General features: G+C 54.9%; 11 protein-coding genes and 1 non-coding gene across 12 annotated transcripts; 6 read left to right on the top strand and 6 right to left on the bottom strand.

Moving 5' to 3' along the window:
- Positions 1 to 30: 30 nt before the first annotated feature.
- CCT7 (T-complex protein 1 subunit eta) lies at positions 31 to 1821 on the bottom strand (the record flags this gene model as incomplete). The annotated part of the gene is made up of 3 exons (XM_064800285.1): positions 31 to 1181; positions 1230 to 1718; positions 1776 to 1821. The coding sequence occupies 3 exons, from the start codon at positions 1819 to 1821 to the stop codon at positions 31 to 33; spliced, it is 1686 nt and encodes a 561-aa protein (XP_064661624.1).
- Positions 1822 to 2356: 535 nt separating this feature from the next.
- LTR77_003027 (uncharacterized protein) lies at positions 2357 to 3403 on the top strand (the record flags this gene model as incomplete). The annotated part of the gene is made up of 2 exons (XM_064800284.1): positions 2357 to 2402; positions 2454 to 3403. 2 exons carry the CDS (start codon positions 2357 to 2359, stop codon positions 3401 to 3403), a joined length of 996 nt encoding a protein of 331 aa, XP_064661623.1.
- Positions 3404 to 3452: 49 nt separating this feature from the next.
- Positions 3453 to 4636, bottom strand: LTR77_003026 (uncharacterized protein; the record flags this gene model as incomplete). Its single annotated transcript, XM_064800283.1, has 2 exons — positions 3453 to 4264; positions 4321 to 4636. 2 exons carry the CDS (start codon positions 4634 to 4636, stop codon positions 3453 to 3455), a joined length of 1128 nt encoding a protein of 375 aa, XP_064661622.1.
- Positions 4637 to 4729: 93 nt separating this feature from the next.
- Positions 4730 to 5589, top strand: LTR77_003025 (uncharacterized protein; the record flags this gene model as incomplete). The annotated part of the gene is made up of 2 exons (XM_064800282.1): positions 4730 to 4981; positions 5029 to 5589. The coding sequence occupies 2 exons, from the start codon at positions 4730 to 4732 to the stop codon at positions 5587 to 5589; spliced, it is 813 nt and encodes a 270-aa protein (XP_064661621.1).
- Positions 5590 to 5824: 235 nt separating this feature from the next.
- On the top strand, positions 5825 to 5968 carry LTR77_003024. Its single transcript has one exon. It is a non-coding gene; the product is annotated as a tRNA-Tyr (tRNA).
- An 856-nt stretch (positions 5969 to 6824) lies between these two features.
- Positions 6825 to 8810, bottom strand: LTR77_003023 (uncharacterized protein; the record flags this gene model as incomplete). Its single annotated transcript, XM_064800281.1, has 1 exon — positions 6825 to 8810. One exon carries the CDS (start codon positions 8808 to 8810, stop codon positions 6825 to 6827), a length of 1986 nt encoding a protein of 661 aa, XP_064661620.1.
- Positions 8811 to 9184: 374 nt separating this feature from the next.
- NAB3 (nuclear polyadenylated RNA-binding protein 3) lies at positions 9185 to 12154 on the top strand (the record flags this gene model as incomplete). The annotated part of the gene is made up of 3 exons (XM_064800280.1): positions 9185 to 10586; positions 10778 to 10957; positions 11022 to 12154. 3 exons carry the CDS (start codon positions 9185 to 9187, stop codon positions 12152 to 12154), a joined length of 2715 nt encoding a protein of 904 aa, XP_064661619.1.
- A 287-nt stretch (positions 12155 to 12441) lies between these two features.
- COG3 (Golgi transport complex subunit 3) lies at positions 12442 to 15077 on the bottom strand (the record flags this gene model as incomplete). Its single annotated transcript, XM_064800279.1, has 2 exons — positions 12442 to 14931; positions 14982 to 15077. 2 exons carry the CDS (start codon positions 15075 to 15077, stop codon positions 12442 to 12444), a joined length of 2586 nt encoding a protein of 861 aa, XP_064661618.1.
- A 1322-nt stretch (positions 15078 to 16399) lies between these two features.
- On the top strand, positions 16400 to 17577 carry LTR77_003020 (uncharacterized protein; the record flags this gene model as incomplete). Its single annotated transcript, XM_064800278.1, has 3 exons — positions 16400 to 16477; positions 16559 to 16673; positions 16724 to 17577. The coding sequence occupies 3 exons, from the start codon at positions 16400 to 16402 to the stop codon at positions 17575 to 17577; spliced, it is 1047 nt and encodes a 348-aa protein (XP_064661617.1).
- A 1157-nt stretch (positions 17578 to 18734) lies between these two features.
- Positions 18735 to 19947, bottom strand: EFM5_1 (Protein-lysine N-methyltransferase efm5; the record flags this gene model as incomplete). Its single annotated transcript, XM_064800277.1, has 2 exons — positions 18735 to 19160; positions 19228 to 19947. 2 exons carry the CDS (start codon positions 19945 to 19947, stop codon positions 18735 to 18737), a joined length of 1146 nt encoding a protein of 381 aa, XP_064661616.1.
- Positions 19948 to 20320: 373 nt separating this feature from the next.
- Positions 20321 to 21442, top strand: LTR77_003018 (uncharacterized protein; the record flags this gene model as incomplete). Its single annotated transcript, XM_064800276.1, has 2 exons — positions 20321 to 20344; positions 20408 to 21442. The coding sequence occupies 2 exons, from the start codon at positions 20321 to 20323 to the stop codon at positions 21440 to 21442; spliced, it is 1059 nt and encodes a 352-aa protein (XP_064661615.1).
- A 198-nt stretch (positions 21443 to 21640) lies between these two features.
- gpi1 (pig-Q) lies at positions 21641 to 24282 on the bottom strand (the record flags this gene model as incomplete). Its single annotated transcript, XM_064800275.1, has 3 exons — positions 21641 to 21940; positions 22030 to 23736; positions 24070 to 24282. 3 exons carry the CDS (start codon positions 24280 to 24282, stop codon positions 21641 to 21643), a joined length of 2220 nt encoding a protein of 739 aa, XP_064661614.1.
- Positions 24283 to 24645: the final 363 nt, after the last annotated feature.

Raw genomic sequence — 24645 nt, 5'->3', positions numbered from 1 at the left:
TCATACACTGCACGTACTCCCTTCTCACAATCACCTCCCTCTACTCGGCATTCCCCTCCCTCTCCCCATCCCCCTGACAGCCCTCTGCGCAGCACCCTGCGGCAACCCCCTCTGCGGTGCCTGCGGCTGCTGACTCTCCTGATTTCTGATCGTCTCATCCACGCTGAGAATCAGACAACTCGCCTCCACTGCCGCCTGGATCGCATTAATCTTGACCAGACTCGGCTCCCAGACAAACGCCTCCATATTGTCCCGAATGCCCTCGTGATCAAAGTCCACACCGGCCCAGATGTTGCCCTTCCGGTGCTCCACACGTAGCCTATTAAGAATGTCGGTGGCGTCGAAGCCGGCGTTGTCACAGAGTTGGCGGGGGATGACCTCGAGTGCTTTGGCGAAGGATTTGATGATGGACTGCTGCTTGTGTGGGACGTTCTTATCGGCGAAGTCGTGCAGGTAGGCGCTGATTTCCATCTCGCACGCGCCGCCGCCTGCTACGATGGAGGTGTTCTTGATCGCACGTCGTACGATCATGATGGCGTCGTGGAGGGAGCGCTCGACTTCGGCGATGAACTGTTCTGCGCCACCGCGCAACACGAGTGTGCACGTCTTGGCTCCAGGACAGCCTTCGAAGAAGTTGAAGCGCTCACCACCAATTTGGCGCTCGTCGAACTTGTCGCAGGTGCCGAGGTGGCGAGGTTGAATGTCGGAGCAGGTGGACTGAATGCTTGCGCCTGTAGCCTGGCACACGCGTTCGAGATCTTCTGATGCAACACGACCAGCGCAGAAGATGTCTCGGTCTGCAAAGTACTGTGTCGCAAGGTCGCCGATCGGGAGTTTCGAAAGCACCACTTTGGCGCCAGTCTTGTAGAGAGCCTCCATCTTGTCGTAGATGATCCTCCATTCCGCGTCCACGATCGCTTGGTACTCTGACACCTGCTCTACTCGTACTTCTGCGTTGTCCTTTTCGCTCTTCAGCTCGAGCTCAACGTTTAGACAGACGATGGATGGGTTGGAGAAGGATTTTGGTTGTTGTTCAAAGCCTGCGTAGGCGAAAGTCTTCTTGAAGGCGACACCGTTGACGAAGAGGGAGTCCTGTAGCGCGCCGCCGGTGATCTTCTTGATGCCGATGAGTTTTTCGTTTAGGTCGTCCTGGTCGAGGGAGAGGACGGCGTCGACCACCACTAAATTACGTCAGCACATTCCACCGAAAACGTAGTGTCTCAACTCACTCTTGGTGAAGAAGTCGGCATTCCGATGTATGAGTTTACTGCTCATCGCCGTCGCCGCAAGCTTCCTCAGCGTATCCCTCTGGTTGCCCTCCTTTGTATCCTTCGCAATCTCCCTGACCTTCTGTACCGCCATCATCCCCGCTCTCCGTAGTCCCTTCATGATGATCTGACTGCTCACGCCCTGCTCCACCTGCTCCTTGATCTCCTTCAAAATCTCTCCCGCCAACACCACCACAGAAGTCGTCCCGTCGCCGACCTCTGCATCCTGTGATCTCGCAATGTCTGTGAGAATGCGCGCGGCGGGGTGTACGATGTCGAGGAGCTTCATAACAGTCGCGCCATCATTGGTAATTGTTTGCCTGCCATTTTCATCCACCATCAATAGATCTCCGCCATATGGACCGAGTGTGCCTTTTACTGTCGCTTGGACAGCTACGCAGGCGTTGATGTTGGATATGATCTGGCCTCGTCCTTGCGAAGCGTCGGTCCCTGTAATATATCAGCGGTGTCGTGCGAGGACTACGTGTGTTTCGAGATCAAGACTACCTTCTTTGAGAACGACGATAGTGGGCGTCTGCCCGCCGAACGACATGTTAAAGGCCTCAGCGTAGTGTGGAGAGCGCGAAGATGTATCGGGTGGAGAAAGAGAATTAAGAGCGCTGTAGTGTGGTTGTGGTGAGGTCCGCTTCAATATGTTTCTCGTCTTGAAGCTCTTCAAAAATCCTCAAATCTGGAAACCTGACGCGCTTGCGTTCGCGTTTTCCACACGGCCTGGCAGAAGTCGAGGGGCAAGTCGAGCTACACTTCACTCCGATGAGAACTTATCATCCCTACAAAACATTCTCCCGAATATTGACACCAACTAGCTTGACATCCTACTCGACCAATAGCTCTTGCGAGGTCGGTGTCCTGGAAGAGTTGTAAGACATTGGTCCGCCAGAAGCACCGTCGACGGATAAGCTCATATCCGCTCGTTGGAACCGACGTACTTGGGACTCGTCAACCGCAGTAGGGTGTGAGGCAGCAGTTGCGGGCCTTTGGTTAAAGGCGAGACTCATATTTCGCATTGCTGGGCTGCACGGCGAAAGTAATCAACAAGCGGCACGGAAGAAATACATCCCTCAACCATGCCTCCACCGCCATCACCTCTTTGCCCGGCCACGGCAACCATAAGTCTGGGAACACCAGGAGTCCATAGCATTGATTCCATACTCAGGGCGACAGCTGAAGCCGGAATCAAAGGTATCGAGATCTGCTGGAGCAACCTTTACCATCACGCAATATCACTATCATCACCACAGTCGGAAGACGTGGACCACAGTCAGCTCCTGGATGCCGCGAAAGACATCAAACGCCAATGCGATGATCTAGCTCTTACCGTCATCGTCCTCCAACCATTCGGCCACTACGAAGGACAGCTGGACGACGAGAAACACAAGCAAACGGTGGCGAGGTTCGAGCAATGGCTGGAGCTCGTCAAGGCTTTAGGCTGCGACGTCATCCAGATCCCCAGCAATCTGAACAAGGAAGGGACTACAGGCGATATGGACAAGATTGTCGCAGACCTGGTCGAGGTAGCAGATCTGGCAGCCAAGCAAGACCCTCCGGTAAAGCTAGCCTACGAGGCGATATCATGGGGCGCACATGTGGATCTGTGGGAGCAGAGCTGGCACGTTGTGCAACGAGTTGATCGGCCGAACTTTGGATTGTGTCTTGATACATACCATATAGCAGGGCGAGTATGGGCGGATCCCGCTTCCGAGACTGGAATCATGCCACGGGCGAAGGAGGATATGGTTGAATCGCTCCTCCGGCTGGTGAAGGATGTCGATGTCAAGAAGGTGTTCTACGTACAGCTGTCGGATGCTGAGAAGTTGGAGAAGCCGCTCGTGGAAGGACATGAGTTTTATGACGCTGATCAGCCGGCGAGGATGAGCTGGTCGAGAAATGCGAGACTGTTTCCTTGCGAGGAGGTTTTGGGCGGGTTTTTGCCTGTTCTCTCGGTCACGGAGGCGATTGTAAACGAGCTTGGGTATCGAGGGTGGATTAGTATGGAGATATTCTCGCGGCATCTTGCTGAGCGGAGTGAGTCTGTGCCGAAGGAATTTGCTACGAGAGCTATGAGGTCGTATCGGAAAGTGAGCGAGTCTTTGGCATGGGACAGTCTTAAGTAGAATTGTTTCATGTCCTAAACTTGTTGTTGAATACCTTGCACTATCTTCACTAGACCTGCTCATCTGCCCTTGGCTCGGCATTTTCCAAGGTCAACGCTGCGAAATCCGAGCGAGAGACAGATGCCAGCCTCTCACTCTGCTCGTCGCTCAGGTAGGAGCAAAGCTTTCGCAAACGGACATTCAGCTTGGTCGTGCTTTCGTGAGGTACAACAGCTGCATGGCCGAGCTTGGCAACGTCTTCCTCGAACGGAAGCACAGGGAGCTCGTCCACCCCCAGCAAATCTTGCAGACGGTACGTCGGAATAACGACGTGTGCCGTAAAATCTTTGAACGAGTTCGCCACATCTTCACCCAACTCAGTCGTATTAGCGGGAAGCCATGCGAAAGAAGCAAATTCCTGAAGCGCCGCCACCGGCATAACGAGTCTCGCATCGTCCTTGTGCTTTATAATGGCAGCCACTGCTCGTATCACATCTGACTTCAGGTTCTGCAGAACCGTATCCGGCATCTTCGGATCCCGCTGCCAATGTTCATACCATTTCTTGGAAGAAGAGGCCTTCCTTCCAGCAGCTTTCGTGTCGTACGCAAGCTTCAACCGTTCAGAGAGAAGTTGCGTCCATTGTCTTCCTACGTTGAGCCTTTTCAGCGCCTGGCGGTCGTTGATAACATAGGAGGATGATGGGCCGTACATCACGCCGTCTTCTGGGGTTGCATCTATTGACCTTGGAAGGATCTTTGCGTCTAGTCGGCCGCTTCCGTCTGGTGTTGGGGTGTGGACGCTCGAGAAGCGTTGGAGAAGGTCGGAGGGAAGACGAGCGTTTGTGAACTGGCATTGGCGGACTGGACTGGCGAGTATACGCGCTGCGGGGAGGGAGCGTTAGCACATGTATTGTCCACGTACTAGTGCGAACGCATACCGTATGGATTGCTCGCCAGCTCTTTCTGAAAGTCCGTCATCTGGCCCTGAATGCGCAAAGGCTTAGGTCTCTTGTGCCTCTGCTTTGCTTCGACCGCCAGTGGGTCCATGAGGGGCGGGAGTGGCAGTTCTCTGTTGCCATGTTGACGGGTGCGAAGTGTCTTTGTCTTGTCCTCGTTGGTCACCGTAGGCTGCTCGCGCGGTGGAAGGACGTTGCGGGTCCTGAAGCTGGAGCGGCCGGCGGTGCTTCCATGTCTTCGAAAGCTTTGTGATTTGGGGAAAGCAGTCAATCTCCTCAGACGACTGGCTATTGGCATTAGGTTGTCACATCATATCCCTCGTGCTATGCTGATCACCAAGACAGCAGTCGTCCAAGCGAGTGTAGCTGCGGCTTTCGTCTCCTTTGGGGAATGATCTACATCACCGAACTAGGAAGTGACAATTACATTGTCGTGCTCGACCAACTCTCCACCTCATCCCACATCATGGAGCCCATATCTCGATCGGTGTTGCGCGCGGTGCGCTCCCGCCCTTTGCGATCCGGTATAAGAACAGCAACCCAGAGCATATCATCACATCCACCATTCCCGTCAAGAAACGATGCGAACCCTCCTCGACCACCCAGTGCAGCAATGCCAATGCCCTTCGTCACAGAAACGGTGGTATGTATACTCGCTGTACAAGATGATGTAACTCGCTAACAGTATAGGGAGGCGGTTACCACACCTACGACATCTTCTCACGACTGCTCCGCGAACGGGTAATCTGTCTGAATGGCGAGATAGACGAGGCCACTTCCGCCAGCATAGTCGCTCAATTACTCGTATGCGAAGGCGACGATCCTTCAAAGAACATCAATCTATATATCAACAGCCCAGGCGGTAGCGTTACGGCAGGGTTGGCGATCTACGATACCATGCAGTACATTCGAGCACCCGTCACGACGATATGTCTCGGTCAAGCGGCATCGATGGGCAGTCTGCTGTTGTGTGGAGGAAGTAAGGGGAGCAGGTTCTGTCTTCCACATGCAAGGATAATGGTGCATCAAGTGAGTGGAGGATATCAAGGTCAGGCGAGCGATATCACGATACACGCAAAGGAGATTTTGAGGGTGCGGGACCAGTTGAATAAGATCTACAAGAAGCACCTAACGAAGGACCATTCGATTGAGGATATCGAGAAGATCATGGAGAGGGACTTCTTCATGGGGGCGGAGGAGGCGTTGGAGTGGGGGATCATCGATAAGGTGTTGCAGCCTAGGAGTAGTTGAGGACGATGCCACAATGCTACATGTATTCTTCCCGGGTCAGTGACCAACACCATTCAATGAGCCATCAAATGTCCTGTTGGGTCTTCCCACTGTACGATTGAGACAAGGGCAATTGCGGTTCGCCATTTCCCCGATCTTTCGCCGAGCAATGGTCAAAAATATATATAATATTATTGAAATTTGAGTACTAATCATCACAGATCATGCTGTTGATGCTTGACTCGCTCCCTATAACCCCTTCTTAGCTCAGTTGGAAGAGCGCAAGACTGTAATGGGTTTCTCTTGTCATCTTGAGGTCTCTGGGTAGGTTCTCTCGCCTCTCAACATGTCTACACTCGTCACTAACCTGTCAACGTCAGTTCGATCCCGGAAGAAGGGAGCTATACGGCCTTGCTAGGTCATTTACTTTTGCTCCTGACAATGTGGTATTGTTGTAGCATCGATTGCTGCTGTGTTATACTGGAATCGGGACCACGTGAGGTCCGGGCCTCGCTCGGCCGAGCTTTTTGCGTGTGCGCCGCCATCGCCTTGGCGTGGACCCTCACTTTGTTCATCCCAACCAATGCGAATACCTGCAACAATTACCATCAAGTTCAGGATGTTTCCAATATGCTGCTACTGTATAGGATGTGTCACCGAAGAGTTCTATGTAGACCAGAAGTGTTAGACGTTCGGCTGTTGTGCCATGTGCTGAGACATTTTGATTTCCATACTCCCGTCAGCCACTCCCCTGTTCTTCCCAAATGACTTCCTCCTTCCTGGAATTGTGCTGCAATAGCATTTGAGTGCTCATCGTGGCTAAGAGGACACTGTAGACGCACAATGGCCTCCCAGAATGGGATCAAGCTGGACCGATCTCACTGAGGCCTTCCTACCGCGGAGATGGCTTGGTACAGCCAGCAGCAGCGAGTGTAGCAGCCAGTGATCCGGTGCCCGCTTCCTTCCCATGACTGGAAACTGCCTACTCAGACGCCTCTTACAGTCGGCGGATTATCCGTTGCTGCGTCCTGCTCATCGTCCGACCGACCGATTTGTCTGCTCACATCCACCTTGGCCTCCCTCTCTCTGTCCGTGTTGGCGGTGGAGGACTCAGCAGCACATCTACCTACATCAGACGGCATCATTAGGCAGGATGGTCAGCAAAATGCTCCGATCTAGATAGTATGATTACTAGTAGCAAGACAGGAAGAGGAAAATGGTCATTTTGAAGATCTTTGCAACCATTTGTTTCAATTTCAATCGCTATCACCACCCTCGTCCCTCGGCATATTTACACCCATCGCCTTCATCAGATTTCCCGCCGGCCCAGCCATGCCCGCCTGCCCCTTGAACGACTCCAGCATATTCTTCGCAAGCCCGAGATCCACGTCATTGAACTCTTCGTCATCCGAACTCAACTCGCCATCGCCGGGCCCGATCTCCTCGTCCGCGCTCTCGGCTCCGTCGTCCTTCTTCGCGAACATATTCGGCGGTCGCTCGGGCCCGAAGTGGACTGTCCTCTTCTCCTTGGGCTGTTCTTTCGAAGCCGGTTTGGAATTCGGACCGGTCTTCTTCTTCCTGAGCATACCCCCGCTGAGATCCAGCGCCCCGTGACCTTTCAATTCTTGCTCCATGAGTTCCATCACTTTCTTCATCTCCTCGTCTTCGCCCCAGTCATCCTTGCCACCTTGGGACTCCTCTGCATCTTCAAGTGCAAGCTTACGAGCCTCGTCCAACAGTCCGTTCTTCTCGAGCTCATCGGGTGGCATACCCATCATCTCCTTCATAGCTTTCTCAAACTCTGCTTCGTCGAACGAAGCGTCCTTGTCTTCGCCGTCGGAAGAGCCAGTATCAGAAGCGTCGGACTCATTGTCATCAAGATCATCGTCGTCAACACCGTCCGCACCCGCCGTGTCATCGTTCAAGAAGTCCTCAAAGCGGGAGACCATCTTGCGCAAGTTTTGCTGTGCGTTCGCGTCGCCGAAGCCTTTACCAGTGGCAGTGTTGGACTTCTCACCATTTGCATCCTTCCGACCAGACAGCTCGTTCTCGAAATCATTGTAGTCGATATCAAGCCACTTCTCATCGTCTTGCGTTTGCGTCCACTTGGATATCTCCTCATCAGAAGGCAGCGTCTCCTCGCTACTTTCAACGTCCTCCAGTAACAGCTTAATTTCTCGCACGTCCTTCTTGTCTTTGTTCTGCAGATCAGACAGCAGCATCTCCATGCCGCACGCCACCTTCATGCCCATCTCGGTCTTCGCGTCTCCAGCTTGCAATTTCGGAGCGACTGCTGTCCATGCCGGTGGCGCATCGAAGACCTGACTTCGAAGTTGCGCGTAGCCGACCTTTGTGAACTTGACGCTTGCGGTGACGAAGTCTGCGGGAGGGAATAGCAGAGTTGAAGTATCTTTGGTTGCAAGTGGTTTGAGTGCGACCGGATCACGGAGGTAGAATGCTTCAATGGCCGGGCTGACATAGGACGGGTTGCGGTGGAGTATATACGCCAGATTCCTTGGAATAGTCAGGAGTGCGTGATGCAGCGACGATTTGATGGAAGAAGGATAGTCCCGTATCCGGTGGAATGCTTCATCCTCGATGAACGGGCTGATGATCAGCTTGTCCGGCGAACGAGAGATGAAAGCCAAAGCATCCTGAGCGCTCATATTCCGCGAATTGGATTGATGCTCGTCAAGTGGTATCACACGCAAGTGGCCGTTGCTAATCCAGACACGATTCTCCGCTATGTCAGGGTTCAGCCATTTGGGCAGAGCGTTGGCAGCCTCGATGAGGAGGAACTCGCCATCGGTGTCGTAGACTCGGATCCAAGCGTCTGGGTGCTGCTTGCTGAGCTCAAGCAGAAGATACACGACGAGCCATTCGTCTGCGATGGAGTCGCCAACATTCGTCCGTCCTTTGAGGTGTGGTCTTTTTGGATCATCCTCTGAACGCTTCGGAGTCTGGTCGGCTGTTGACGGTGCCTGAGCTTGAGGACACAGCTTCAAGTCGAAGGCTTCCCGTTGCCATATGTACTCGGAAAGGAGCTTTCGTTTCAGATCGTTGCTGGCTTTCAGTATCTGATTCAGCCTGCTTCGAGTAGTAGCGATGCTGTTCTGGCGCTGTTGTTGCTCCTCGATGACATAGATGATGTATTCGACACAATCATCCGGTAGACGCTTGGGAAAGCCATCGAAGCCCTCGCCGAACCATTTGAAACCGTCATCGTTGGTGGGGATATCCATTGCGGAAAGTGTTTAAGAAGCAGTTGCAGAAAGAGCCTTGACTCAGGTATTGCGACCTTCCTCTTTCAGCACTAGCGCGGCAAAAAGCTTGAGCGGAAGTCCGCAGCTTCCCACCTTCCACTTCCATCTCTTCGCTCGAGCAAACCACCATCGTGTGAACGTCGCGCATTCGAAGACACCCCTTCTCCCTCCAACGTGTACCAGACATATGCCCTCCGCAACTCTCGTCACTTGATCGCAGTGTGCACCACCGCGGTTCACCCACCCACAGCCGAACGCACCAGCCAAAGCAAACGATGACAAGCCGCCCACCTACACCTCACCCCATCTAGCCACCCATTGTCGCGCTTCAGCGCACGCCGTGAGCGTCACACATGAGTTCTGAGCCACCCGAGGAACCGCAATATCGTAACGAGCCCAGCATCCTCTCTCCAGCATCTCCCAGACCCATCCACTTCCCCACTCCCACCAACATCCCAGTGCTCGAGATGCAACATGACATCGGCTTCAACCAGACCGAACCACACATGACCGATCCCGCCACGCGCAACACCGACGTCAGGCCAAACATGTGGCGCGATCCCAACGACCCGGAAGAAGAGCAGCCAGAGCACCAGCAGCACACCTCCGAGATGCCAGACGCCGCTGTAGAACACGTGACGCCATATTCCACTGGAGCAGGGGACGTCACTGCCATGGAGATGGACACGCAAGAAGACGGCGGAGTAGCCGCGTCCGCAGAACAGCAAGCACATAGCACTGAGCCTGCCTCTACGGATGCTGCAGAAGCTCTCAATCACTCGACGACACAAGAGCCTGAGCCAACCCAGTTTTCTACTTCTACCAACTCAGCCAACGACCAGGCGTCAGTCAGAGATGGCTTTCCTCCTCCCACCCACAATGCCACGGAGCCATCTTCTGATCCTAGTGTGCCCACCGCCGATGCAACGTCTGCGCCCATTACCCAAGAGTCTGTATTACCGTCTGATGCCCAGACACAACCCGGCGAAACAGCCGCTCAAGCCTTCAACCCCAGTTCTGTCGATGTCCAGGCGCTGCTAGACACATTGCAAAATGCACCCTCCAATGCCCATGATGCAGCTACTAGCGCCGCCCCTCCACAAGATGGCATGACTGCGCCCACCACCGAGTCTCCATCAGTTGCCAACCAAACCCAGCAAGCCGTACCTTCCTTAAGCTCTCCAGTCTCGGCAAACGCTCTTGGTGCACCAGCAAGCGGCTTGCCACCACGCCCTCCACCGCAAGAGCAACCGCTCATCAATCCGAATTATGTTCACTCTCAGCATATCCGCGACTACCATCCGCATGCTGCCAACCCGGCCTTCCACCCACATACGAAGAGTAGTAGCCAAGGCCATGCAGCCGATCCGCCGGGTAGGAACTATGTCCCACCCGTACTTTCGCCAACGAGCGCCAATGCCGGGACACCAGCCCAATCGATCCAGTCCGCCACGTACTCCGCGACCGCTCCAACGCATGGCAACGGCCAGGCCGCAACGTATCCGTCGCATGCCCCTTTCGCTGGCTCTCCTGGCGTTAACAGCGCTTACTCTGGCGCGCCACAGTACGGCCACACCGGTACCTTGGCTCGGCCAGAAGACTTCACCACAAGCCGCCACGAGTTTTCGAGGCATGAGGATCGCCCTTGGGACGCCGAGGTGCAGAGGAAGTATGATCAGTTTATTGAGGAGGAGAGGGCTTATGTCAGTGAGGGCAGATGGGAGCAGTTCCCGAATGGTGCGAGGTTGTTTGTCGGTAAGTCAAATTTCCTTTTTTTTTTCTTCGTCGTCACAGGCATTGCGGTGGGCGGCAGGGGCAGGAGCGTGGGAGTATGGACGAAGGGACAGGCGACGGACCGTATGGGAACGGCCGCGCGTAGTGGGAACGTTTGAATGGGGCAGTGGTGAGAATGTATGAGAAAATGGACCGTCTGACTGGTATTGCAGGCAACCTGAGTTCAGAAAAGGTTACCAAGAGAGACATCTTTCATGTTTTCCATCCGTACGGCGAGCTCGCACAAATTTCGATCAAGCAGGCATATGGCTTCGTACAGTTCCTGCGCACCGAGGACTGTATGAAGGCGCTCCACGCAGAGCAGGGTACACAGATACGCGACAAGAGGATCCGTAAGTCCCTGCTTACAGATGGCTTGCAGGCCCGGGTCAATGCTAACGAGACTTGCACGATCAGATCTCGAAGTCAGCAAGCCGCAGAAGAACCGCCCACAGCAGGGCACTCAACGCCGCTCGCGCTCTCCTCCTGACCTCGGCCGCGGAAGGCCGGGACAAAGCGTCGACCGCTACGTCTCAGGTGGACGAGGCATCAACAGAAGAGATGATTACAGGCCCGGTGGCCAGCAGCCTTTCTCGCCGAGAGGATACAATGACCGCTACGATGACAGGTATCGCGCGCGCTCACGTTCGCCTGGCTTCGATCGCGGCGGTGGGGGCAGATATCGGAGTCGGAGCCCGCCTTCACAAGAGCAGGACCAACTGCCTCTGCCGCGGCGTGCTCCGAGAGACGTGCCGGACGTGCAGATCATCGTCATCGGATCACTGGACCGTGACTTCATTGCATGGGTCGAGAGCGCATTCAACTCACGCTCCGTGCGCGCCGAAGTTCTCCTGCTTTCACCCCGCCTCCCCGAAGAAGCAGTCATACGCCGTCAGATTGTGGAAGGAGTGGCCGCGGTGGTGAAGCTCGTACGTCAGAACCAGAACACCGGCAAGATCGGCCTTCAAATCTTCGATCGCAGCAAAGGAGCCAGCAATGTGGCATTCGAAGAGTACGATGGCCTGGACCCGCAGATCGCCGTCGAGCTGGTACTGCGTGCGAAGACCACGAAAGCCGCTCCGGCTCCTCAGCAGGGGTACGGCGGAGGCTACGGCGCTCAACAGCAGCAGAGATATGGCGGCTACAACGCTCCAGCGCCCGCGTATGGAGATCGACAAGGCCCACCTCCGCAGCACCCGACTGGATTGCCCCCAGGCTATGCCCCGCAGCCGCCAATGCCTCAAGGACCGCAGCCAGGAGTGCCGCCGAACCTGCAGAATCTCATCACGAACCTCGACCAGAACAATCTGCAGAACTTGCTCTCGGCCATGAACACGCCACAGAGCGCAGCCAATGCAGCGAACCCGTACTCGGCTAATGCGCAGGCGAGTGCGGTGCAAGCGCTGCAGCAGAATCCGGCAGTTGCTGGGTATCTGCAGCAGCAGCAACAGCAGCAGCAGGGAGGGCAGAGTGCCGGAGGTGCAGGGCAGCAGGTGAACATGCAGGACATTCTTGCGCGGTTGGGGAGTGGTGGAGGCTATCAGCGTTAGGAAGCGATGATGCGCTCTTGCGCTAGGGAATACGACTGTACAAATGAGGACAGCGAGCTTGACGACAAGGTGAAAGCGGCACGCGATTGGCAATGCTCAGCACGAGGATGAATTGTTGGCGATGCGATGGGAAAATGCTCCTAACGTTGTCGCAACGCCATAGCAGCGCAGTGCCGCAACAGAAGCAAGCAATGTCCTGTAGGTACAGCGTTGTCCCATGGCAGCACTTGCAGAGAATAGACGACGTATGCAGACATTACTCAACTTCAATTAATATTTTCATATGCTCAATCGCTGACATGCCCACTCCCCTCACTGCCACCATCGTCCTCTCCAACCATCTGTCCTACTTGAAACACCCTCTCCATAGCCTCCACAAACAACTCTGGACCCCAGACCTCATCCTCCCGTCCTTTACCCTTCCGACTCAGCCGCCTCGTCTGCCCTTCGCTCTGCGCATCGAAGAAGTCCTCATAGCTCATAACCACCTGGTCCCGCACAGCCGCCACCAACGTCTCCCTCGTCCGCGCATCGTCCACAAACTCCATTAGCTTCGCACGGATAGCGGGGACGTCTTTCTCCGCCAGTCCTCGCACGGTACGGACAGCTTTCAGAGCATCGAACGCTTGCTTCGTCTTCGCCTCCGAGATGGAAGTCGGTTCGATGGGAGCAGTGATGTGCTGGGCGTGGCCGTTGACGAAGTCATTGATTACCGTGCGGAGCCGGCCATCGAGTTCAGCTTTGGCGTCGAGCATGTTCTCTACGACCTTGGGGAGCAGGCCACCTCCCAGAGCTCCGCTTACGAGACGAACCCAGCTGGCCGGGTTCCAGAGGTTGCCGCGCTCGCGGAGCTCGTAGAAGGTGTTGGTGTATGAGGAGAAGTCGAACTCGACTTCGGGTGGGATGAACTCGATGTCGAAGGCGACGATCTGTTGTTTGAGGTGGAGAAGGTGGGTGATCAAGAAGAGTTGGCCATCTGGGGTGGTCTTCTTGGATGAGACTTGATTGCTTGCGTACAAGAGGGAAGCGATGGTGGAGTGGACTATCCGGTGGGCAAGGTCGTCAAACACGGTGCTGTTGACCAAGCGATAGATGCGGCGAAGGAGCCAGATGGCCTTGGGAAGGGTGGGGTACCAGTTGTGGGCTGGTGGTGCGCCGTCCTTGGTAGTGAGCTGTTTGCTGAACATGCTTGCACCATCATCTGCGTCTTCGACGACGGTTGCTGGCGCCTTTTTGTTCGTTGACGACGTGTCACGCTTTCCCGAGAGCACTGGTCCAGCCTTGCTACCATTCGTCGCTGGTGCAGATGACTTCCTAGGCCACTCCAGGTCTTCGGGCTGCGGCTTGTAATTTTCGATTCCATCTCGCAGCACGTTCATTGCGAGAAAGACTAGCCTCGTCTGCGCATCCTGCAGTCCAGGCTGTATTAAGCTGCCAAAGTCGAGCTTACGCCCAAGCGTCCTGCCATCCGGCGCTGGTCCTGACACTGCGCTCTCAAGATCATCGTCATCCTCGTCATCCGAATCGGTGTCCATGTATCGACCTTGGACCATCGCGCACAGCTCGCAAAGTTTCTCCAGCTTGGTCTCATGGATGACCTTGGGCCGGAGATAGTCAAACATGGGCTCTGTCAAGCTCTCCAGAAAATCGTGCAAGGCGCCCTCTGTCTCGAACCACTCGAACCAAAGCTCGTATTCGTCCAGACAGATGCCACGCAGGAAACTCAAGCTTGACTTTGCAAAATCCAGTACATCAGCTTGCTGCGACGTCCCAGCAAGTTCTGCCATCTTTTTGCTGACCAAAGGTAGCATGAGACGGCCACGCGCGGCAGAGTAAGACTCGTAGAGCTCGCGCAGCAGGCTCATGTATTCTGGTTCACGTCCGGCATCAACATCATCTGGAGTAGGCACTGCTCGCTTCTGAATCTCCAAACCGAGCGTCTTGAGCTCAGGCGCTGGCACGCGGAACTTTGCATACAGCAATGCCGAGTGAGTGGTCTCTTTGAGCTGGCCACCCTGGACGCGCTTGCTGATATCGGCAGCTATATCACCAAGAGACTTTGTGAAGTGGTGACGAATCAGGGTCAAAGCCCGTGTGAGCAGTAGCCGATACCTGCTCCTGTAGGTTTCAGACTCTTTATGCTTGGGGTGAGACTCCATGTATGCCAAGCAGTTGTCCAGGTTCGACAGCATTTCGGGGAAATCATTACCCTTGACCAGGTTCGCGGCTCCAGGAGCATTGAGACGTCGTGTCATCGGTTCCAGGTAGGTGTAGTAGCGAGCATTCTCCTCCACGGCGTCAGCCAGCGCCTCCAACCGCCTCTGCTCTGTGATAAGTGACTCGCATTGCTGCCGGAAGGCGTTCGTCTGACTTTCTACACTTTTGAAGGATCCAGAAAGCGTGGACAGAAGATCCAGTGTATCCTGAGTCGAGCCGAGCAGACTGCCTAGGTGTGAACTTGACAGCTGAAGCTGGTCAAGATATGTTTCGTAGCCTTGGTGACTTCCCTCCAGCAGTTCGCTTTCCAGTAATGTAAACTCCTCGTCAAAATCCAATTCGACGCCGCCTCTGTGTGCAATTTTTTCGTGGCTCCCGACACTACTCCTCCTTCTTCTGGACTGTCCATTGAGTTTCGCGTACGAATTCACCACATCATAGAAGTCGCTGTAACTCTGGCTCCTCCTTGAGACAGATGCCTTTGCCGGGCCGCTCCACGGGTTGTCCTCCTCGTTAGCCTCCTGAATGGCTTCTATAGCAACATCAGCCTTCTGTTCGGCCTAGCAAGCAATCAGAACTGAGCGTACCGCGGAGATGAGGCTGCTCTTACAGGCTGTTCGAGCAACGACGCTCGCCGTTTCTGTTGTGGTTTGGCTCGAGATGTTGTTGGCGGTGCCGTCAAAGTCGCGAGCCAGGCGTCGTCCATGATGAGTAGGCTTGTCGGGACTCGTGGGAACCTGTAGATATGCGTCGTACATTCAACAGAGGTGTTGTACAGGCAAATGAATTTTGCAGACTGCCAGCGTACTCCGCAGAACGGCAACAGCACCCTCCAACCTCACCAGGATATGGCATCCAACAAGCATTCGTTTTTGAGTTTGGCCCGCCCGAAACGGCGGGCTCTCTATCGACTTCACCTCTATCTTACGCTGCCATTGTCGTCGACAACAGTCTTGCCGGCTTGTCCATACCGCATGCCTCCATCTTCATATTCCCGTGTGCTTCAGTCGACGTTACACAACATACCGGACTTCGCTCCGCCTCTCCAGCACGCTGCGTTAAGCTGTCACCATGGCCATCTGGAAGACTGCGCAACAGACGCAACAGGTACCCGGATGCTAGTACCAGCATGCACCACATCGGCTGCATGGGAGTACCTTTGAGGAACTCTACGAACGTGAGCCGCGGACAAGAGGATCAGGCAGTGTACAGCGCCACGATAGCAGGCCTTGAGAAATTCGCCTTCCTCCCGTTCGGAACTTGTAATATCCTGCAGAAATCGTTAGTTTTCGACTCGATATGGCTGCCGTCAACCCCACTCAAACGCGTTAGACCGTACCCAGGAGGGTTCGACTGCTACAGGACCCTGCATGCATGGCTATGCAGCTTACATGCACCTTGCCCAGGATCATACGGTTGGTTCCAGCCTGTTCTTCAGCAGAATCTTAGGTGTGTCTAATGCACGCTTTAGCAACAAGGGTATCGACCATGGATTGACCTTGCGAACGTGTCTCCAACCACGCATAGCGTCCAATTGGCCCGATCACTGTAATGGCACAGGCGGCTCAAACGCTCCCACGGATCTGGGGAGCATAATGTCCCAGACTTCGACAGTCCGCTGGAACGCCATTGCCTGTGATGGCTTGAGGCTAGCAAAGTAGCCTCAGGTTCGCCCGCGACACAGTATAAATGGCGCCTGCGCCGGGCATTCGCTGTTAGGCTGATCGTTGCCTGTTGTTTAGTCTTTCCGGGATTTATGAGGTTCTTCGTCATTCAACCATACCAAACTACCGACGGCGACCGACCTGTGTACCTCACTCCTCGCCTTCTAGAAACGCTTTGTGTCTTGAAACGAAGGTCTGAGGCCACGTTCGCAACCGACATCGACACCGCTCGAGGTTCCCGAAGGGTTCTATGAGCTTGCTATTAAGGGGATTCCAGTTTGCTCCTGGGCGGTGGCTCTTGTCGGATTCTTATACTGGATCTTTTTGCCTCAATCTGGACCACTGAATATTGACCTCGCGAGCTATGTCACACAATTTTGGTCCACGTGTGCCGCGAGACATCAGCGCAGGCGTGGGACCATGGTTTGTCCAGATATGGGGTGTACGTGAAGGAGACTATGTGAGGTGTGGCATCTACTGACGAGCGTGGACGGTGAAGATCCACAATGGATGCACCTGGCAGGACTTGAAGGACATCGTTCGTCCTGCGGCATCGCACGTTGGTCACGTATCAGTCTACGCCAATGGAAGAGCGACCATCACGGTCCGAAAGCTGGACGAGGCAGTTTGCTGCTTTGGTAAGACGCCTTAGGGACAATACTGGAAGCCATAGTAACTTTTGCTGCAGAGTACCTCTCCGCCGACAACGTGAGCGGAAGAAAGCTGTACGTCGAGTTGTGGGAAACCACGCCGAACCGCGCTCCAAGGCTCATGTGGAAGAATGTCGCGAGTATGCCGACTCTTGCAGCACCGGCGGGCAAGGCTCAACAGCCATGTCCAAATCAGCTGTCGCCACCGCCCGTTCCAACGCAGCAAGATGTCCTCGCCCAGCAGATGGCCTCAATGCAGATGATGCGGGCACAGCAGCTTTCGGCCTATCAAATCGCTTATTCTACTTCGAGTGTTACCTTCAGCAATCTACAACAGTCACCTCCGAGCCCAGTATCGATCGCAGCGAATGTGCCTTACATACGAGCGGTTCAGCCACAAGAAGTTCCAAGGACATTTGCTCCATACACAAAGACAGCGCCAGCAGCAGCGCCAGCAACTCGAGGCCCACGTTATGCTACTGGATCTTCGGGTATCCCGACGAGAGTCGACCGCGGCAGCGTACGAACTGAGTACCGCGGCGTTTTCGTCAGTAACCTCAGCTACGACGTCAAAGACAGTGACATCCAGAGGCTCTTCAGAGTCTACGGCGAGATCACGAAACTCGATCACAAACGCGAGGCCAAGGTCAACTCGAAGGGCAAGTCAACGTTTCGGTCACGAGGCAACGCCATCATCACCTTCGCGACCTCCGAACAGGCTCAAGCTGCGATCGAAGAACTCGACGGCAGCACATGGAACGACAGGATGCTGGCGGTTCGCTTCGACACCGAAGCAACGCCGGTTGACCCACCTCCGCGGAAGAGCAAGAAGAGTACGGTAGAGGGAGGACCGCTCATCGTCAACGGATCGACGAATGGCCGTAAGAGTTGAGTTGGCGAGATGAGATCGACGCAACACTCTGATCAGACTGAATCTCTGAATCTTGAACGGAGAAGCACGGCTCACAGCTTCATACATTGCATTGCTTCTGAGTGATTCAATAATCTATCCCTGGCGCTCATCCTCGCATACCACGATAAAGAGCGTATGCGAAATTGATTGCATTCCCAAATGACTGGCGTTCGACGGGAGCTTTGCAAGCTCTGTGCCTTTGACTCGATTGGTTCCTGCCCATGCAGGCTATCCCCTGCACCTCCGCCGTTGCCATCGATCGCGTCATCACAATCGGACGGGGAAGCCTGTTTTCCAACCGGCTGGGAAACAACCCCGCACCCTGGACATTTTTCAGTAGTATAGTGCGACAGAGCCTGACCCGTCTTGCACTACAAGTGGTTGGTTTCGCTCGGGTTACACGGCGTCTTTAGCGGCGACGTGGCGAACGCCCGAAGCTCGGGCGACCACGAGACGAGCTCGTGGTGGCGTTGCACTCTGCATGGGCGTCGTGTGGTGTGAGCAAGCGTTCGGGGCACCATCCAGAAACAACCGCTGTAGACGCAGGAAGCTGCTCCCCGCCTTAGCGTGGAGAAGGACGTTGAATGTGAGCAGAAGCTGTAGGAGTCAAACACTGTGCCGGACATGGATGATGGAGCATGGCGACGGTGGGCAAACGACCGGTCGAGATGTCTCGAAAGTGATGGAGCTCGACAACCGTCTGCCAACGGCACACTGGAGAAAACATGGTCAGCCGATCTTGCGGCTGCCTGCTGAGGATTGAATGGACACGGCGGTTCCAATGACAATTGACCCGCTGTGTTACACAAGAATTTGGTGAACCGGCTCTTCTCAATGGCTGGGGCGATGCATTATGCTCAGGTAATGCCACGGCTCTGGTAACTTCCAAGGCGCCCCAAGGGCGCTCTCAGACCCTAGGGCTAGTAGTGATCCTCCAGCTAGCCACAGCTGGAGCTTGCTGGTGGGTCGGATCTTCTGGACGGAACTACAGCACGCTGCCGTCGATTTTACGGGATAGACCAATGGCTGGGCTGGCAACGCTGGAAAGTACACATGGACTTTCTATTATGAGCGGACTCCATTCCGGCTTCGCTGTCCACTCACGGAAGGAAGATGCCTTTCGAAGACGGGACACATCACATCTGGCGAAGCAGGGTCGTCGTTTCTTTGCGTGAGACGGGCCGAGATTCTCGGACGTCGCAAGCAGCTGGCACATCCGTCTGCCGCACATGCCGAGCAGACGCCGAGATGCCGAGATCGAGAAAGACCGAAGAACGGTGAAGATACTGAACGGCATTGGGTGTACCTGCAGTACAAAGTTCAGTACCGTCTACCCGGGCAATATTCCACAGCCAACAGCCTTGCATAATCGCGCCATCCGGCGGTGGAGCCGGTCGGCATAGATCGTTGCTGTTGCAGTAGTGTTGGGTGCCCGAATGTGACACGTTGTCCTGCAGAATGTCAAGCGAGTTACGACCACTGCAGGAGATGCCCGGCGCAGTGCCCGCCTCCGTGAGCATTCTTCCACCGCCTTTTGCGCCAGGGAACGACGCATGGCCTTGCTAGACGAAGAGATCGTTAGTTCTCTGTCTTTCTCATGCATTTCGATAGATCCACTGACTCTCAGACAGGCTGCCGCCACGTCCAATCATTGCACTCGAAGTTTGCATAGCAGAAGAACTCGTTGCTCAAGCCTTTGCTGTGTTGGGGTTCGAACGTGGTGGTCAACATCCCTATCTTGCCGTACAATTTGGCCATGAGGGACTCCATTCGCTCGCCAGTGCAGGAAATCAACTTCAGCGTCCCGGAAGCCCACGTTCGAGACAAGTACCGGACAGTAAGTGCTGTTTTGGATTGGCAGTCTTCTGATAGGAATGGTGGGTCGCAGATGATGCGGTCGAACTTTGCTTTCAGCTCCGGTGGCAGGCGAAGCGGATGTTGAAAGTCGTAAAAGAGGAAGTCCGTTCCCACGACGTCAAAGCGATTGTCGAACTCTAGAAGGCAGAGCTTCGGTTTGATCTTAACATCGGACTCGCTCAGGATCTCCCGAAGCTGTATGTAGACGCTGGGAGCTGACACCACGGCAATGGCGCTGTCTGCAGTCACACCGTCGAGAAGCTGGTATGCAAGCGTTCGGGCAGTTGCATCCGTATACCAGAATTGACTGGCATTCCAGTCTTCGCCGAACAGAGCCATCGATAGCTTTGTGCTACCATTCTCGAAACGCTCTTCGGCCTTGGTCTTCAGGTTTTCAAAAGCCTTGTCTTGTTCGTCCTTTTCAGTGATGAACTGTTGAAGCAGCTGCAGTGTGTCAGCGGGAAGCTGGGGCATGTCGTCGTCGTCGTCCATGATGTGTGTACCAGGAGTTGTTGACCCTCAGTAACTGGCCCAAATGAAGCTTTGTGAGATTCATGGAGCGTACCGTGCAGTCTGATAATATGCAGTGCGTGAGGAGTTCAACAATGTTAATCGTGAATCTGGACCAAATGTGGCGGTGCAGCGCCACGAGCCGAGAAGCTTTGGGACTAGCGCGCGGGACTAGCCACTCCCGTCGATGACACCCACGCCTCCGCCCTTCAGCGACGCTGGAACGTTCGATCGCACCCGGTGGTTGTGTCTGCAGGAACGACCACCTACGACGCCATCCCTTCCCACCCCTCCATCTACCCTCTCCGACACCATACCCATACCCTCCTGGTCGCCACATCAAGATATAGGAGCGATGGCTCCGCAGCGATATGAAAGAGTGCGTAGCCGTAGCCGCCCGTGCTTGCGCGTCGACATCCAGGCTGACCAACCCCCATTACAGATAGCAGCAGCAGACGACGACGAAGACACCCGCTCGCGCATCGCCGTCCCGAACTCTCCACCCCCTTCCTTTCGCTCTCAGAACAGCTCGCGGCGACCTTCCCACGACACCCCGCCGCCACAGAACGAGCAGCAGCGCAACCTCAACGATGCCTTCGATGCGCCCTCAGATGACGACAGCGATGACGAGCAGCCACGAGACCAACGGCGGCTGATACAGAGTGATCGCACACCTTCGAGATCGCCAAGCGACGGCAGCAGTCCGCAAGGAGGAGCACGGCCGACCGCGCCACAGCGGACAGTCACAGAGATACCCGTCTTCGTACCGCCACCCGGAGGCAGTGGGAGAGTTGTAGGTGGCGGTAGTCAAGCCAACGACGGTGTCTTCGCGAACATTACAGCGAAGCCACGGCCAGGCGAGGAGCTTGAGGAGAAACCACCAACCTACGAACAAGCAGCAGCAGATGCCACGCCACCATATTGGGAAACGACAGTTCTCTCCACCTACGGCGCCAGCGGCAACCCAGACGATGTCTTTGTCGATGGTCTGCTAGTCGGCTCGCTTTTCTCGTTTGTCTGGAACGCCCTCATCTCCATGTCTTTCCAGCTCATCGGCTTCCTCCTCACATATCTTCTCCACACCACGCACGCTGCCAAACACGGCTCAAGAGCCGGCCTCGGCATCACGCTCGTGCAATTCGGCTTCTCTATGCGCTACGCCTCCAACAAAGGACCCATGGACGGCGCTCCAGGACCAGACGCACCCACAGACGGCGTACCAGATGATCCGAACGCACACGATTTCGATCCGAATGCAGTAGTCAGCGGTGCTGGTCCGGACGGCATGACTGATGGTTTGTCGACAGCAGACTGGCTTTCCTATGTTTTGATGATTATTGGCTGGTTCATTCTCATTCGGGCGGTATCGGACTTCTTGCGCGCGCGGAAACAGGAGCAGATTATACGGTCCAGCCCCGATAGAGGGTTGGGCGTAGCCGTTGTGGCGGATAATGAGACGCCGGAGACTAGCGTTTAGAGCGACTTTCTAATGATTGGACATGCGGGCGTTTTGCGAGGCTGATTAGGCGTGAAGCTATCCTGTGTATGAAACTTTGACTCGAGGAACGATCGATTTGTCTGGCGAGACACCACGATTGAAGCAGACTTTGGTTCAATTTTCTCCTCAATCTCAACGTAACAACTCATGACTATGCCGGTTGTGTCCGGCATCTATCTACCGACTCCACCAATACCCTACCCCACCCTTCCGCCCTGCACCTCTCCTCGCTCCAGCGCCAGCAGGAAACCCGTTCACCACAAACCCATTCGCGACCTCCATCTGCTTCTCCCTCCGATCTTCCGTAAGCAGCCGCCACAGCTCGCCCACACTCACCCGCTGCTTCGGAAGCATGCTGTACTGCAGCCCGTAAAGATTCTTTCTATGAATCGGCGGGACGAACTGGCCAGACACGATGGCCAGGAAGACGCGGGGGGAGAAGTAGTGTTTGCGGACGCGGTGGCCGAGTTGGGCATACTGGGCGAAAGTTTGCGTCAAAGGGAGGGGGATGGACTGGCGTCGTATTAGCTGGGGTTTAACTGGTTTTGGAGGGGCTAATGGCAAACCTTTAGTTTGATGTAGGATGTCGGGGCCGATTGAGGTCGTGGCTCACTATGTGTATTGTGTTTTGGTGAAAGCAACGCAGCAGAGGTATCTTGCAATTCAAATCGTATCCCGCCCGGTAAACGCCTGGAGTCCTTGATTCGTAACATTAATGCAAACAGCGGAAAGTGATTTAGACATGCCAGCCAGGTGTCCAGACCAGCTTTGAGCGCGATGATGGCGATACGAGCGCCAGCGAAGGTTGCGTAGAAGACCGCAACCGTCGGGAGAAGAAAGAAGAGCAACGTGAAGAGGATGGTCCCAAGAAGAAGCTGGTCCAGGTCGTAGTCGCAGCTGTCGATACGATTTCGTAGTACGTTTCGCTTCTTGCCTCGGAACAGGTGGAAGAGCGAGACGATGATGCTGAGCTGCCAGTTGTATATTCGAGCGCTGGCAACGTAGAAGGAGTAGATGTGGATCGTGAGCAGCGAGACCAGGTCCGAGAACATCGAGATAGGCAGCGAAGCGCCGGCAAAGGAGCTGATACCAATTAGGCGTATGATGTGCGGCAGTGCTGGCTGTAGTTGCCTCATGCAATTATCCCAGTAGTCAATAACCCACAGGAACAGGTCGCCGAGGAATTTGGCAAGCTCGTTGTTGAGTTTGAGACCAGCAGGCCAGCCCATGAGCCACTCGATCATTCGCTGGAGTCCGTCGATGGAATAGATGTCGATCAACTGGTCCATTTGAGTGGCCACGAAGTCGGCGTTCTCAAAGATGTACGAGCCGAGTGCGATGCCAATGATCACGTCGTTCGCGACGAGCCACAGACTGTTGAAGAAGCGGATGTACTCCGGGTGGCTGTTCGTGATGCTTACCCAGTCTTTTCGTCGCCTGTGCAGCGTGAGGTACTGCTTGGGCCAATAGCAGAACTGCTGCAGCCGGATATCGACCTGTTGAGCTGTGGCGGAGATGTCTTTCAGAGCTGCCGACTCCGGCACAGGACGCCAGTCAAGCAGTAGGATGAGGCCTTCCGCTATGATGCGGTGTGCCATCAGGCAGAAGATGAATACCTTGGAGGCAAACGGCCAGATATGCTGCTTGAACGCATCTTTTAGCCGTATCAAGAATGTGGCATAAGCGTTTGTGGCAGATAGAACAACACGCTCGCTCACGCTCTGCGTCCTCTTAACTCTTACTCCAACGAGACCAATATTGCTTTGCATGAGCTGGTCCACTTCAGCAGAGCAGTTGATCTGGTTGATGATACTGTCGAGAGCCAGTTCTTTCTCCGTGCGAGGATGCTTTACAACAGTATGCAACTTGAGCTTGTCGACCAATGCTTCCCTTCGCTTCCGCTCGAGGTCTTCTTCCTTGTCGATTGTGTCAAAAGGGACCTCTGAGCCGAACGTCCCTCGCTTGTCGCCAAGTGCAAGTGAGATCTGTGTCAGCGAAAGGTACTGCATCCGGTCCGGATCTGGTCTGTCAAACGTGACGATCTGGACGGTGACTCCTGCATCCTCTGCGCAATCGATCCTTGGTATCTTGCTTCGCGGGACAGTATGTAAAGAAAGCTCATGGCGATTGAATGGCTTGGGGGTATCCTTGTCGTTCAACGTGCCCAATACTTCAATATTCTTCCCTCCGCACCTCTCAACAATGTTTTCAATCGGATGTGGACATCCGCGGAAGAGGAATCGCATGCTGAGCGCATGTTTGACATTTTCAAACTGAGTTTGTCAGCTTGCGCGTATACCAGGCCTCATAATGCCAGCCCACCTTGACGCCCTGTAGCATCCCCACCACCAACACATCGTACTCTGAGTTCCTCCATCCCAATAACACACTGGGTATATCATCTCTTGGAGCATCAGACGGCCAGAAGATGCGCATCAAATCATGCTTGCGAGTTGGCATCCGCGGCAGGCGGACGACGGCGCTTTAGAACGAGCCACGCCGCCGTAATTGCTCCCTTGCGGATATGCCAGTTTCGGGCGGGCGGGGATGCTGTAAAACCTCGTCAACCGATGCCACTACATTCCTGCCCTTGCCGTCAAACTGACCAGTTCTACCTCCTTATTCGCGATGCGCTCGATCGGTATGAGGATCAGGACGAAGAAGATGGAGAGGACGCCGAAACCCTTGGCTGCTCGAGTGATCACGCCTCGATCCCAGGCGAAGACAGCGAGCTCAATGAGCTGCGAGACCAGATCCCAGCGCGCAGTAATGTAGCCTGACAGGAAGATGCCAAACGTCAAGACAGAGATGGGGTGCATGAGGTGGGGATGCGCACATGTCCGTCAGGTGTGGGAAGAGGGGGTTGTCGCTTCCAAGGGTTCGATGTATAGCGCGGTCGTGTGTCTGCTCTTATATGCGCGCTCTCTTGTATGTGTCCATGCCCCACGAGCAAGAGAAAGAAGCGTGGAGCATTGGAGTAGTACGTGGCAGGCACTCATCGCAATTAAGCATTGAGCTAGCACAACCTTGAACTTAACATTAACCTTCGGACACGTGCTCGACGACATCTCAAGTCACTCTCTACTTGCCTTCAGCTTGCTTGCTTTATACATCCTTGTAGCTTGCCCACAACCAGCAAAGACATCTCGAACGCCTAGGTCCTTTCTTATTTGCGCTCGCGC

The sequence above is a fragment of the Saxophila tyrrhenica genome (genome assembly GCF_035928015.1).
Source record: "Saxophila tyrrhenica strain CCFEE 5935 chromosome Unknown scaffold_4, whole genome shotgun sequence".
Lineage (NCBI taxonomy): Eukaryota > Fungi > Ascomycota > Dothideomycetes > Mycosphaerellales > Extremaceae > Saxophila > Saxophila tyrrhenica.
The sequence above is the reverse complement of the archived record's forward strand: the minus strand, read 5'-3'. Positions and strand labels throughout refer to the sequence as shown.